The sequence below is a fragment of the Eubalaena glacialis genome, chromosome 19, assembly GCF_028564815.1.
Source record: "Eubalaena glacialis isolate mEubGla1 chromosome 19, mEubGla1.1.hap2.+ XY, whole genome shotgun sequence".
In the NCBI taxonomy this organism is placed as follows: domain Eukaryota; kingdom Metazoa; phylum Chordata; class Mammalia; order Artiodactyla; family Balaenidae; genus Eubalaena; species Eubalaena glacialis.
This window is the reverse complement of record NC_083734.1, coordinates 12,985,494-13,000,348: the sequence shown is the minus strand read 5'-3', so window position 1 is coordinate 13,000,348 and position 14,855 is coordinate 12,985,494. Positions and strand designations below refer to the sequence as shown.

At 55.2% G+C, this 14,855-nt stretch overlaps 1 protein-coding gene across 1 annotated transcript in view; it reads right to left on the bottom strand.

Annotated features, from left to right (window-relative positions):
• ITGAE (integrin subunit alpha E) overlaps window positions 1-14,855 on the bottom strand; it is a 54,676-nt gene that overhangs the window by 24,947 nt on the left and 14,874 nt on the right. The window contains exons 3-16 of the mRNA XM_061176868.1: window positions 12,013-12,104; window positions 10,693-10,760; window positions 10,224-10,341; window positions 9,855-10,001; window positions 9,326-9,441; window positions 8,577-8,728; window positions 7,434-7,587; window positions 6,689-6,839; window positions 6,114-6,181; window positions 4,690-4,825; window positions 4,003-4,145; window positions 3,499-3,639; window positions 2,595-2,831; window positions 1,437-1,567 (exon numbers count right to left, since the gene is read on the bottom strand). Coding sequence (XP_061032851.1) covers window positions 1,437-1,567; window positions 2,595-2,831; window positions 3,499-3,639; window positions 4,003-4,145; window positions 4,690-4,825; window positions 6,114-6,181; window positions 6,689-6,839; window positions 7,434-7,587; window positions 8,577-8,728; window positions 9,326-9,441; window positions 9,855-10,001; window positions 10,224-10,341; window positions 10,693-10,760; window positions 12,013-12,104 — 1,854 coding nt within the window. The remainder of the gene's footprint in view (window positions 1-1,436; window positions 1,568-2,594; window positions 2,832-3,498; window positions 3,640-4,002; window positions 4,146-4,689; window positions 4,826-6,113; window positions 6,182-6,688; window positions 6,840-7,433; window positions 7,588-8,576; window positions 8,729-9,325; window positions 9,442-9,854; window positions 10,002-10,223; window positions 10,342-10,692; window positions 10,761-12,012; window positions 12,105-14,855) is intronic.

The following is a 14,855-nucleotide window of genomic DNA, read 5'->3' as shown; positions in this document are numbered from 1 at the left end:
TAAACAAGAAGAAACAGGAAAATCCTATGTACAGGAAATGCTATGATAAAAATAAAATAGGATTGGGACTTCCCTGTCGGTCCAGTGGTTAAGACTCTGTGCTTCCACTGCAGGGGGCCCGGGTTCGATCCCTGGTCAGGGAACTGAGATCCTGCATGCCGCGCAGTGTGGCCGAAAAATAACTAACTAACTAACTAAATAAATAAATAAATAAAATAGGATAAGGTAATAGAGACTGGGGGCTACTTAGCTGGTGGTCAGGGATGGCCTCACAAATGAGGAGACGTTTAAGTTGAGCTCTGTTACCGAGAAAGAGCCCACTCTGTGAAGATCTAGGGGAACTGCATTACAGGCAGAAAGCACAGCTGATACAAAGGGCCTGTGGTAGGAATGAGTTTGCTTTGTTTGAGGAACACAAAAGTCAGCATAACTGGGGCACAAGTAGTGAGACAGAGAGTAGACAAGTGGCGGGGATGGAGGGGTCTGCAGGGCCAGGCCATGGTAAGGAATTCTGATTTTACTCTACGTGGGAACCACTGAGGGGTTCTGAGCAGCAGAATGCAGGGGTCTCTCTGGCTGCTGTGGAGAACGGAGCACAGGGAGTAGAAGCAGGGAAGGACGCCATGGCAGTGGTCCAGGCGAGAGGTGACCATGTCATCAACTACTAGGAAGTACTTTGGAGGCAGAGCCAACAAAAACTTGTTGATGGGATGGCAGGGAAAGGAAAAAGAGGAATCAAGGATGACTCTTGGGTTTTTATCCTGAACAAATGGCACCCTTTGCTGAGATGGGAAGCTCGGGGAGGGGCAGGTGGGGACAATGAAGGGTGGGTGGGAATGAGTCCTTTTTTTTGGCCGCCCCACGGGGTTTGGGGGATCTTAGTTCCCTGACCAGGGACTGAACCCACGCCCTCTGCAGTGAAAGCACCGAGTCCTAACCACTGGACAGCCAGGGAAGTCCCCTTTTTTGTTTTGTTTTTAGACATGGTAACTTTGCGATGCCTGTGTTGAATAAACAGCCGAGTCTGGAGCTTTGCGGAGAGCACAGGGCAGATTGGTGCCCCGCCAGATTATTTATAGCCATGGGACTTGATCACTCACTTACGGATGGAGCACAGAAGCTCTGAAATTAGTAATAGTAATAATAGCAGCCATCCCTGAGCACCGTGCTAAATACTTTGCATAGATCCTCTCAGTCCTCCTAACTCTGTGAGGTAGGTGCATTGTTATTCCCATTTATAGATAAGAAAATTGGGACTTAGAAATTCTGCCCAAGGGCACACCGTTAAGTGCAAGCTGAGGTTCAAACCCAGTTGGGCAGAGCCGGTGCCCTTAACCACTGCACTTACTCCCTCCCATCAGTGCCTGGTGTCTTCATGAGGTCACTTAGGGCAGGGCAACTGGGTGAAGCTGCCAGAAGGCAGAGCAGACCCCTACCGGAGCACAGCCGCCTGGCCCAGAGCGCCCACAGTGATGTCAGCAAGGCCGTCGCCACTGAAATCTAAGCCACCTGCCACCGATGTGCCGAAGTACTGGAGTCCTGGGGCCACCACTGAGGCTCTGATCCTCTGTGGATCGAGAAACACAGGTGTCAGGGAGGGAAAGGGGTTTCCTTTTGGTTTAACTCAATCAGCAGATTAGCCTTTGTCCCCACCCCAGGGAGCCCTCAGCTGAGGAACTGGAAAGAAAACGTCAAGGTTCTCCCAGGGAGGCTTGAAGGGGGGTGGGGCTTGACAGGGAGAGTAAGGAGAGCAGGGGGTGGGGAAGAGTAGGGTCGTCCCAGGAAACAGTCAGGGGTCAGTGCAGCGGGCACAGGGAGTACTGGGCACGAGCAGTCCTCCTGGGGGGCTGAGGGGAGGGTGGCTCTGAACTACATTTCAGAAACACCACTGAAGCACAGGGTGGAAGATGGGGAAGAGGAAGGAGCCAGGGCAGGGGTGGTGGGGACGGAGAGGAGGGGCTGGGTTTGGGAGACAGTAGGATCTTTAGGAGGCAGAGGCCGACAGGCTGAGCTGAGGTCTGGGATTAGCCCGGTTTCTGCTGTGAGCAGGGGAGGGGTAGGGCCCAGAGGAGCAGCAGGTCTAGGGAAGAGGATGCTTTCAGCTAGCTGGACATCCTGAGAGTGAGACGCTGGAGGCCGTCCAGGGGAGGGGCTCAGGAGCAGCTGGACACACAGGGCTGAAGCCTGGAGAGAAACTGCAGCTGGATGTGAGTGAAAGTGCCCATAAAAGATGTAGCGTGGAAGTTGGCAATGGATTCCTGGGGGATGAGAGCTAGGCTTGGGGTGGGGGGAGGGGCTGGGTGGGAGACAGGAGCCAGAGAAGGGACAGAGAGAGGAGAGAGGATCTGAGGCAGGCCCATGGTCAGGAAAGCCAAAGAAGGAGGGAGTCACAGGTCAGGAAAGTACATGGATGTTGCCCCAACCTCTAGCCCCACGGGCAGGGTCTGAGCTGGGAACCTCCAAGTGACTTCTGTCCTTCAGCCCCCTGGGACCTGCCTGGCACTTAGGACTGGAGCTGGCTTGGGTCTCAGGCCATCATATCTGGGGAAGGTCAGAGTCCCAGAGTAGAGGCAAGAGAGAGCCCTGCGGATCACCTGTGGCTGGTAGGTAGAGAGGTCAGCCAGCTGGTTGGTAGAGTGTCCATTGTAGATGTACACGCTGCCGAAGCCTACACCATCATCTGCCCCAAAGTCTTCCAGGGGGGCCCCGATGGCCACATCTATGAGCTCATCCTGACTGATATCCCCCACTGTCGCCATGGCAAAGCCAAATCGCGCATAAGTTAACCTGGGGTGCCCACTCAGCGTGCGTACCAAGGAGAAGGAACCATCCTGTAAGGCAGAGAGGCAGCTCAGCCCTCAAGACAGGGATGCGGGGTGCCCACCCCATTGCCACCCCAGGAAGCATGCTCAAGGACTTGTTGATTCTGATTCTCCAGCAGGGAGGGAGTCTGTGGCTCAGAAGGGGCAAGAGACCTTCCCAAGTTTGCACAGTGAGTGAGTGGTGAAGCTGGAGTCCTCCTGCCTTGCAGTCTAGGACCAAGAGCTGCACCCCTCTGCTCCCATGATTGGGGTACTGGACTGGCAATCAGGAGGCCTGGCTTCTCGCCTTGGTTCCACCACACACTTGCTCTGTAAACTGGAGCAAGTCTCAACATCACTGAGCCTCAGCGTTCTCATCTGTAAAATGGGAGTAACAGCTGCCTCCCATAGTTACTGTGAGAAACAAGTGAGATCACAGACAGGATGTGCTTTGTCAACCGTGCAGCTATTTGCGATGTCATCATCATCAACATGAGATGATGGGGTGGGGAAAGTAAGAAAGTGGGGGAGGGGACGGAGGGGAGCAGTCACCCCACCAGGCTGCCATCCACCCTGAGCTCCCCATCACCGCCCTCTGGTGCAAGGCAGGGCCGGGGCGCTCCCAGCCTCTGTCACCTCAGCCCCAGGCTGATCAGCCACAGCCTCAGCCAACTTGCGAAGATGGTGACTCTCCCACCTGCTTGTTCACACGGTACACATAGACTCTGCCCTCCTCGCCTTGAACGTGGTAAAACGGGGCGGCCACCAGCAACAAGTCTGTGGTCCCATCCATGTCGACGTCCACAGGGCACAGCTCAGAGCCAAAATAGGACCCCATCTGCAGGCCAGAGGGAACGCAGCTCACGGGGAGTGCCGGGGAGGCACGCCCCCACCGCCAGACCCCTCAGCAAAGCTAGACCTCTGCTCTTGCTCTTCCTGGACCACCAAATTTGGGTCAGACCAGATCAATTTGTTCACCAGAATAACACAGGAGACTGGGTGAACAGCCTGATCCCCCACGGCAGGGGAAACCAGCTGGCGCTCAAGACACGCAGAGCCGGGGCGGAGGCTGAGTTTTGCCTGAGTTCTGCCCAGGCTGGGTCCCCAACCCACTGTGTGCCCTGGAGCCCACCCCTTTCCCTCTGGGACCTCCAGATCCCCATCTGTAATAACGGGGGCGGGGGTCCTTCTCCAGCAGTACCTGCTCGCCCTCCAGCACTGGTACAAAGTTGGTCTCTTTGCCCTCCTTCCGGAGCTCAAACACAGCCCCTCGCTGCTTGTGCCGTGGAGCCCCTGCCACATAGGAGAGGCCACAGGCCTTGTGCAGCACAGCCACCGAGTAACCTGTGGGGGGGTGGGGAACTGTGATCAGGACCTCCCACCGGGCCACTCCTTTGTCCCCCCCCACCTTCCCAGCCAGGACTTCGAAGCAGCTTGGGCAGGGAGGCAGAAATGGAGAGACTATCTTTCTCGTCCTTTTAAAATCATCAGCGGTGGCTCCACTTTCCATGCGGCTGCTCACACACATGTGCCCCACTACATAGATGGGATAGACACACACGATCATACATACAGCTTCACTCAAAATACACTCCACACACATTCATCACCCACGTTCATCACAAACGCAGTGCATGAAGACTGAGGGGGGGTGAAGGGTCACCCACCGCCATTGCTAATGGAGAGGCCCTACCTCCCTAGGCAGCTGCCGGGCCCTGGCGCTTTGGTACCAAACAGGCCTAATTCTCAGCCTCAGGCTCCCTAAGTGGGGCCCGTCCCTCAGTCCATGTGACCGACCTGGGCCCTCTCCAGCTAGGAAGCCCACTGCAGCCTGTGTCCCTGTACAGGCCCCGCCCACACCCAGGTAGCCTCCAGGCCCCGCCCTCACCCAGGTAGCTGTACTGCACAGCCTTGGCATCCACTGCCGTCTGGTTCAGGAAGCGGCCCTTGCGGCTGCTCATGTTGTAGAACAGCGTGCCCCCCGACCAGTCGAAGGCCCCTACAGCACCGAGCAGCACCTGCCCCTGCAGGGGACAAGGGTTGGCGGCCATCTGAGCGGGAGGGACCCAGGGCCAGCCAGGGTGGCCTTGGGTCTACCTGCCAGCACAGCAAACCTTGCAGGGGGGATGAGGGGCATTCAATGCACCCGGCCAGAGATGCAGGAGGAAGGCGAGAGGCAAACACTGGGTTCCTGCCTTGTACCCATGACCCTGTCAGGGCAGCTGTCCCTGCAGTACCAGCAACCCCCGGGGCAGAAATCCAACCTGGGGCCCAGATGTTGAGCATTTAAAAAAGTATGACTGAGGGACTTCCCTGGTGGCACAGTGGTTAAGAATCCACTTGCCAATGCAGGGGACACAGGTTCAAGCCCTGGTCCGGGAAGATCCCACATGCCGTGGAGCAACTAAGCCCGTGCGCCACAACTACTGAGCCTGCGCTCTAGAGCCTGTGAGCCACAACTAGTGAGCCCTCGTGCCACAACTACTAAAGCCTGTGTGCCTACAGCCCGTGCTCCGCAAGAGAAGCCCCCACTCGCCGCAACTAGAGAAAGCCCGCGTGCAGCAACGAAGACCCAACACAGCCAAAAATAAATAAATTTAAATAAATTTTAAAAAAAAAGTACGACTGAGCAAAATGGGGCTCATGTCCTCCGAGGCTGCACAGCCTGAGTCTGGCACCCAAGGCCCACTAGTGTCGAGTGACGTGCTAACCGCGCTTCCACCACATGCAAGGACGGTGTCCTCACTGCCCATATCCCTCCCCGTCTGTGGGGAACAGGGCCTCTGGTGGGGAGAAGTACCCGGCTTGGTAGGCAAGCCCCAGGCCTGGGTGTTACCAGTCTGTGTTAAGGAAGCTGCTTAATCCTTGAGTGCAGGACGAAATGACCTCCTGTTATAAACAGGGCCGTTCTCTCCTTGACCTCAAAGGTCCAGGTTAGGGCGAGCACACAGAAGTGTTTTCCTTTGTCCTAAAATGGCTCTTTCATGGGACTTCCCTGGCGGTCCAGTGGTTGAGACTTTGCCTTCCAATGCAGGGCGCACAGGTTTGATCCCGGGTTGGGGAGCTAAGATCCCACATGCCTCGGGGCCAAAAAAACAAAATATAAAACAGAAGCAATATTGTAACAAATTCAATAAAGACTTTAAAAATGGTTCACATCAAAAAATCTTTACGAAAAAAAAAATCTTAAATTGGCTCCTTCAGAGGCCTCACCACAGGAGGGCACTGAGAGCCAGGGGACCCTGAGTCCCTGGGAGTCACCGGGGCCCCTCCTCTGTGGAGAGCCTGCCTGGCGCTGAGTCGGCCACGTACCTCGTCCAGGATCTGGGCGCTGAACCCGACCTGTGCCAGCTGGTAGTGGAGGGCATCTCCGACTGTGCCTGGAAGCCAAGAAGCCCAGTGAGACTGCTGTGGGCCGAAGTGAAGGGAGAAACCAAGTCGGGGAAGGGTCCGGCTTGGCCTCCTCCCAGAGGGAAGGATGTTCTGGTAGGATGGGACGAGCATCAGGCTGGAGTAGAGATCTGGGTCCTGCTTTAGCAGCTACTGGCAGCAGAGCTGGGAAGAGGGCTGTCCCCTCCCTCTTCCTGGGCCTGAGTTTCCTCACCTGGGAGCTCCTGGGAGCAGGAATCATGCCCCAGTCATCCCTCTTCCTCCAGCACCAGAAAGAGCTTCTCATCAGAGTTTCATGGAATTTGGGGGAAGTGAGGAAGGCTGGGGATATTGTTGCCTTTTTTAGAGATGGAACAGCTGAGGCTCAGAGAAGTGACAGGAGTTGCCAGCGTGCCACATGGAGGGAGGACAGGAGCGGGGCTGGAGCGCGGGCCTCGGGCCTCCTGCTGAATTGCCGAGGGGGCCGCCACAGGGTGGCCAGGGACCTGGAGCCTCACCTTCCACGCTAATGATGCTCTGCTGCAGTTTGCTCAGCAGCCCATCCAGCGCTGAGTAGTTGGTCACCTTGAAGGCATGGTCCTCATCGGGGTCCGAGGCGATCAGCTTCAGCTCGTTGTACGCCCTAGTTTTATTAAATGCATCTCCCACCTGCACAGAGGCCCTGGGTCAGTGGGCCAGCTCCACGAGGGCTCTCCAGGCCCGGAGAGAGCGCTGAGCCCCTCCGTCTGGCCTTCAGGGCCCCCCATCACCTACCTCCTCCTTTCCCTGCTCCCTGCTCCCTTCTCTCCCACACACTCTACGTGTGTTTTCCTGAACACACCAGGCTCCTCACCTCTGCCCATGCTATTCCCTCTGCCTGCAGAGCCCTTCCTGCCTCCCCTGTGCCCTAGGTCAGCTACTCCTCTTTGTCCTCCAAGACTCAGTTCAGCACCAGCTCCTCCTGGAACCTTCCCTGACATCCCTCCTGTGGGCTCCCAGGGTGTCCACTGCTCTCCCCATCACTGCTGGGTGAGTGAGCTGTGACCACCACTGGGAAATGAGCCGTCTGGGGGAAGACCCTGAGTGGGGTGGGGGGGTGCGGGGTGCATGGGACACGGGGGCTGAAAGAAGAGAAGTTGGTGAGTGTTTGTGACTGCAGCAGGGTTTGGTAAGCTGCTTACTGAAGCCCTTCTAGGAGCCCTGGCTCCTCCCCACCCCAGGCTGTACAGGGTCATGAGGTACCCCCCAGCTCCTGGTTCTTACCCCAATGGCAAAGCGCTCAACACCTTGCATCTTTGTGGAGTCGATGACAGTCGTGAGGCTGAGGGGGTCCCCGAATATGTCCCCATCAGTGAGCACCACCATGACCTTGGATGCCTTTTCTCTGGAGCCATGGCTTGGTGTGAAGATGTTGTCTCTAAATCGGGGAGAGTAAAGGGAGAGAACTTTGCCAAAGGGATGACTGAGCCCTGGAGAGATTTTATTCACTGACCTGTTTTAGAATTGAAGAGGATTAAGGAGCCCTCCTGGGAGAACAAAGGCCCAAAGAGGGGTGGTGATGTCCCTGGGTACACAGCTGGGTGGGTGGAGGTGAGGCTGCAACACAGGTATTCTTACCCCTCACCTGCTCCCAACAGAAAGGTGCTGGACAACTAGAGAAAGCCAGTGCACAGCAACGAAGACCCAATGCAGCCAAAAATAAGTAAATAAATAAATTTATTTTTAAAAAAAGAAAAAGAAAGGTGCTGGACAGCACTGGAGTCTATTCCTCGTGTGTACGTGTGGGAATAATAATGATATTAAAAACAGTGGCTAAGATTTACATAGAACTTAGGTGCCAGGCACTCTGGTATGCACCGTACATATTTTAAGGCAAGTACTATTATTATTATTATTATTATTACTGGCCACACCCTGCGGCTTGCAGGATCTTAGTTCCCCGACCAGGGATTGAACCCTGGCCTCAGCAGTGAAAGCGCCAAGTCCTAACCACTGGACCACCAGGGAATTCCCTATTATTCTCATTTTAAAAGTGAGAAAATTGAAGCATAGAGAGGTTAGGCAACTCGCCCAAGGTCTCACGAGTACAAACTGTAGCTGGGATTGAACCCAGGGAGCCTCCCCACTAAGCCCCTCTGATAAGCACTGTGCCCTACCGCTGCTCGCAGGAGGAGTCTTTGGAAGAATTTTTGGAGGACTGTCTTGGGGTGTCATCTATCAGCCAAGGCTGGGTTGGAAGACCTCACAGTGTCCCCTTTCAGCCAAGGAAGAGCCTGAACCCTGACCCTCTCCTCTACACAGTCTGTCCAGCCACCTTCTCCAGGTAGGATGCCTCAGAGCCTCTGGGCAGGGCCGTAGACTGGCACTCAGTAGGTGTACAGGTAATTCTGTTGCCCTCACACTCACAGGACGTGCTGCATGGCAGAGGCAGTCTTGGTGACATTCCCCACTTGAGTGATGTTCTGGACTCTGGCGAGGGAGGCTGTAACGTCTTGGCTGTCCTGAAGGTCAAGCTCTGTCTGGATGACTTCCCCATATTGCACCAGGGCAAAGCTGCACTGCAGGGGAGGGGCCGAGAGGGAAGGAGTTTGGCAGAGTTGCCCAAGGCCACCCCTGCCCCTTAGATGGCTCCGCCTGGAAGCAGTGGAAGAATCCACTCATTCCTCCTAGTCTCTGCGCAGGAGGAGATGCTCAGGCAGAGGGAAATCTCTAAGCCAGTGGGGTGGAGGAAGGTGTGATAGTAATGGCTCCCAGTGAATCACAGACTTCTCCTTGAATCCATGTCCCTGTGTAGTCCCCCTCTTCCACACTGACTCCGGGATAGGCCAGGTGATTTGCTTTGGCCCATGGGACATCAGCAAATGTGATATAATCAGAGGTTTGGAAAGTGCTTGCCATGAAAGAGTTGGGCTGGGCTGCTGGAGACCCATGGTCCAGACAAGCGAGGGCATCTTAGGGTCCAGTCAAGCAACCAGATGTCTGCAGCTGCAGGAATAACTCTAGGCAAGACCAGCAAAAGAACCACCCAGCTGAGCCCAGACCGAACAGCTGACCCATAGAAGGAGGGCAGATCACTGGTGGATGTTTTGAGGCGGTTTGTTCACAGCGGTAGATAACACACAAGCTGTGTGAGTCCAGCTCTTAGGGAAGCCCACCTCAAAGCACTTCTCATAGATGTTCTTCATCATGTTGGAGATGAAGTCTTTGGCTCTCTGGAAGTCTGGGGGATCAATGCTTCCTGAGCCATCCAGGATGATGGCGATCTCGGTGCCTGGGCCAAAACAGGGAACAGGTCAGGAGTGGGCTTGGCATCTGGGGCAGGAGTGAGGGCAACTCGTCCTGCCCTGAAGGGCACCCACCCAGTTCAAGCCCTGAGGACTCAGTTCAGGGAGGGCATCGGTGCCGTTCCCAAGAGTGAAGCCTTTGTCTCAGAGGCAGAGAGAGAGCCAGAACCTGCTCAGGCTCTGACATGCTACGTGAGTCACTCCCAGCACCCCCACTCTCTGGGCCTCAGTTTTCCCGTCTGTAAGATGGAGAGAGACAGGGCTGGGACTGGCCAGGCCTGTAGAATCCAGCCACTGCTCTCCATCTCTTGGACCTAGGCACGCCTCACCCCTGGAGGTCGCCAGCCTAGGGAGTCAGCTCTGACAGCTCTGGGAGCAACCCAGATTTGCCTCTTCTCACCAGCTGCCTCCTCGTCCTCGTCCTCTGTCTCCTCCTCCTCCTCCACCTTCAAATCCCGGCGCTGCCTGGCTGTGTTCTCCATGCTGCCTTTTCTGTTCCTGGAGCAGTCTCCAGCATCCACAGGGGCATCAGGGTCCAGTAATTTTTCTTTAAAAAGTACACATGGAAGAGCTCAGAGTCAGACGGCCTCTTCGTTCACCTCCAGGTAAGCCTGCTCTTAGCTCTGCCCTGGTTCCTTCACATGGGGCCTAAGCCTGCCTTGCCCTCTCCGGGCCTCTGTGTCCCTCTGCATCTACCACGGGCTGGCGCCTCTTCTTGCAGACCCCAGGATATCCCTTCAGAGCTGTCCAACGAGGGTCCAGTCCTTACCAAGATCGGAGAAGTAGACCTGGGCACGGGGACGGAGGTCAGGGGCCAGCAGGATGCAGTTGCCTGTGAGCTCTGAGCTGAGGCTCTGGGGCCACCGGGTCGGCACTTGAATGCAGATCTAGAGGAGGGGGAGAAAAGGAGGGGAAAGCCCGGGTCACCCCCAGCCCAGGCCCCCTCGTCGCAGCCACACCCACACCCCCACGTCAGAACCCAGTGGCTCAACCAGGCAGGGGACGCAGGAACAGCTTGCTCACCCCTCACCAGGGGTAGGAGTCGCTGCCAGGGTCAGTGTGCTGGGTCACACAGAGTACCCAGCTCAGAGCCGCTGTCAGCCCTGGGGCTGCCGGGGATACCGTTGGGCTCAGCCCTGAGAATAACACGCCAGTCAGGACTGGTATCCACACGGTCAACCACAGGGGTAGCACCAGCTCCCCAAGGCCCTCCATCCTCCCTCGCCACACATACTCACCAAAACACCATGGTGGTTCCGGACAACTGTCACTCCACGGTACTTCCTCTTTGGGATGGGGACATTCTCTGAAACAGTGAGGCCCAGGTAAGGAGGGGGAAATGCTGGGAGGCAACCCAGGAGCCAAGGTCAGAGGGCACAGGGCCATCTTGGTCAAAGCCCCATGAGGAAGAGCTGGCCACTCAAGAGCATCCTCTAGAAGCTGGATGGGGGGGGCCTTCAAGGAGAGGCCTCTCTCCCAGGCTCATTTGGTGTCTCATTCAACATAAGCCCCGTGATGTCTGCTCTGTGCCCGGCCTGCGACAGATGGTGATAGGGATCCAGAAACACTGAGACCTGGTGCTGGTCCTCCAGGGGCCCCTGGGCTGGTGGGCAGGCAGGCAGAGAAGCACCAGCTGGCAGGTGTGTGCAGCACCAGGGAGGAATGGCAAGAGGCTGAGGGACTGGCCCTAGAATCCAATGAACTCTCCCCTCTCAAAGTCCCGTCTCCGGGGAATCTTACTGCCCCACATCCCCAGGGGCAGAAGTGTAGCTCCTTCCCCTCCCTCCCCACTGTGGGCCTCAGGAGACTTGCATTTTTGAGTCCCAGGACCACTCAGTCGCCCTGCTGGACCGTGTACCCTTCTGAGGCAGAGATGGAGGCTGTTCAACACAGCGCCTCCCACAGAGACCAGGACCCCACCTGACATGGCCCAGCGGTCGTCAGCAAAGTGGGCCTTCAGTTGGGCTGGGCGGGATGGGGAGAGTTTGGTCAACGAGCGAATTAGGTCCATTCCTTTGTTCATTCAAACAGCATTATTGAGCGCCTAATATATGGCAGACCCCATGCTAGGCGCTCGGATGGCCACAGTTAGATTGCGGGGTGGCGGTGGGGGGAAGGGCTGGGTTCTGTTGAGGCGTGGTGAGTTGCGGTAGGTTGGGTTTTGGAATCGGGTGGAGTTGGGTTTGCATCTGTGGTGCTGCTCAGATGCGTGACCTTAGTCATAGTGGAAACCAAAGGACTTCTCTGAACTGTAGCTTTCTCTTCTGTAAAATGGTGTGGTTTTGAGGATTAAAAGTCTGCGAAGCACTTAGCAGAGTGTCAGGTGACTCAGTAAGCACTCCATCCATTTTAGGTTTCATTTTTGTTGTTAGGATTGGGTCCGGAAAGGTGGGTTGGGGGTTAGGGTTGGGTAGGGATGGGATTGGGCACCAGGATGGAAGGCTTGCTGTGGCTGGTGGTGGAGTCTAGGGCGGAGAGACCGGAATGGTTGGGCTGAATGAGTGGGATTCCTAGAAAGGAGGTCCTGGGAGCATTCCCGGGAGCAGGGGCTGACTTACCTACTGGCTGGCAATGGAGCTCATCCTGAATGAGGGAACACTGATACAGGGGCCCTGCCGTCCTGCTGGTTCTGGGGCTGGTGACCAGGAGCCTGAGCCAAAGAGTAGGCAGCAAAGTTGAGCTGGTCAACGATTCCCTTTTCCTCCCTACCTGCCCAGACACAGTCCTTCCATTCCAGGCCCACAGACCCACAGGTTCCCTGTGGGGAAAACTATGGAGAAGACCAGACCTGGAAAGGCGGGCAGGCTCCCAGCCCAGGATGGTGGATCTGCATTACGAGGGAGGCATGGGCTCAACATTTGCACAGCTCCAGGCAGGAAATGGCTAAATGCATCCCCTCTCTGCCTGTTGGCCCACCCTGACAGAAATGGGGTGATACTGGTGGTAAATAAAGACTCGCTGCTCTTTGATGGCGGTGGGGGGAACCAGGAAGCCACCAGCAGCACAGTTGCTTCTGTTGGGGGCAGTGCTGCCTCCCTAGTGGCTGCAAGGGCGCCTGCCCCACCTGGCCCCAGTGACAGCACTTCCTGAGAAGAGCAAACTTGTGCCCCTCTCCTAGGGGCAGGTCAGAACTGGAGGTTCTGGGCCCCTCAGCCTGGTTAAGGCAGCCTCAGGAGACGTGATTCCCAATGGCAAACTCTGCCCCCTGCCCAGGGAGACAGCAGAGAGCCAGCGTCAGCCTAAACATTCTCAGTGTGCATGCTGCCCAGGGAGGATCAGGGCTGCCCCGAGACAGGGAGAGAGCTCCCCAACCTAGGAGCTGTGAGTAGGGGGTGTTGGGGAAGGGGCCCGAGGCTGAGCTTGGTAACAGTGAACCAAGTCCAAGGTTTTATGCTGAGGGCAGTAGGAAGCCACAGAGGACTTTATAAAGGGGAAGCTTTATAAAGGGGAAGCTTTATAAAGGGGATTAGACAGGTCATGATAAGTTACAGTGGTTTGGGGGCCAGGAACGAGGTCATGTTTCCACTTCCTCACCTCCCGTTACTTGACATTTTAAAAAATTATGAAATATATCATTCACTTATCTCCATGGGTGACAGGATAATAATAAAATCTACACCTGTGTGTGTGCCCTACCCAGCTTACCCCACCCCAAGCTGACTTCCACCCCTGACAGGGCTCCTGTCAAGGTCAGCGGTGGTCCACACATTGCCAAATCCAAGGGACACCTTTCTGCCCTCATCTTCCTCAACCTCTCAACAGCCCGGGGCATAAGTAACCATCTCTCCCTTGAATCACTTTCTTTTTGATTCCCCTGACCTCTCTCACTACTCCTTCTCAAACTCCTTTGCTTGCTCATTCACTGTCTGACTTCTAAATGTCACTGGTGTCCCGGGGCTGGGTCCCTGTTTTCCTCGCCCACACACTCTCCCTGGTGATTGATCCCCTCCAATCCCTGGCTTCAATACACCTATCAGTGCTGACATTCCCACCTTTATATCTGCAATGCTAGCATCCCTCCACCAGAAGCCAGACCAGCACAGCTCTAGAAAGCAGAATAATGACCTGCCCCGCACAGAGAAGTCCATGTCCTAATCCCCAGAGCCCATGAATACGCTACTTTTTATGGCAAAAGGGACTTCGTAGATTAAGTTAAAGATCTTGTGTTGGGGAATTTATCCTGGATTATCTGGGTAGGCCCAATGTAATCACAAGGGTCCTTATCAGACCCTTTAAAAATGGAGGAAGGGGTCACAAGCCAAGGAATGCAGGCAGCGCCTAGAACCTAAAGGAAGTGAGGAAACAGATACTCCCCTTGAGGCTCTAGAAGGAACACAGTCCTGCTAATGCCTTGATTTCAGCTCAGTAAGACCCACTTTGGACATCTGACCTCCAAAACTGTAAGATAATAATTTGTGCTGTTTTAAGCCACTAAGTTTGTGGTGAATTGTTACAGCAGCCCTAGGAAACTAATAAATAAACAACTGCCCATTGTCTAATAGGCATCTCAAACTTAGAATGTTCGAAACAGAACTATGGTCTTGTTCTCCCTTGCCTGAACTGAACCGTTCCATCTTCCCTGACACAATACATGGCACCACCAACCACTATGTTCTGAAGTCCAAAGCCTGGGGGCACCCTTGCTTCGTCTTTTCACTCATCCCCTTCATCAAATCCATCAGTAAACCCTGTTGGTTCTCCTCCAAACTATATCTAGAGAGCATCTCTTCTGTTTCCCCTGCCACCATCATCTTGCCTGGTGTGTAGTAATAGCCCCCTGTTATTTTTTCTGTTGTTTGCTTTTTAAATTTGCTCCTGGGACTTCCTCGGTGGTGCAGTGGGTAAGACTCCGAGCTCCCAATGCAGGGGGCCCAGGTTCGATCCCTGGTAGGGGAACTAGATCCCGCATGCATGCCACAACGAAGATCCCACGTGCCTCAGCTAAGACCCGGCATAGGCAAATGAGTAAATAATAAATAAATATTTTTTTAAATAAAATAAAAAATAAAATAAATTTACCCTTGTAAATTACACCACGTCACTCCCCTGTTTCAGCTGCCTCCCATGCACTTAGGCAAAGAGTCCATACCCCTTGCTGCAGCCCACGGGGCCTTACACGATCTAGCACCTCCCCACCGCTGAGACTCCGCTCCTGCTCCTTTGCTCTCCAAGCTCTAGCCCCACACTGGCTGGCTTCCGTTCCTAGGCTGCCCCCAGCTCTTTCCTGGCTCGGGCCCTCTGTCTTGCTGTGCCCCCTCTCTCCCCAACCTGGCTCATTCTCATTCCTTGGCCTCGCTTAACTGTCACCTCCTCACAAATGCTTTCTCCAACCAGCCTCACCTCACAACCCAGTTACTCTGCTTTGCATCGTCCCATTTATTTCCTTCCCAGAACTTGTCCC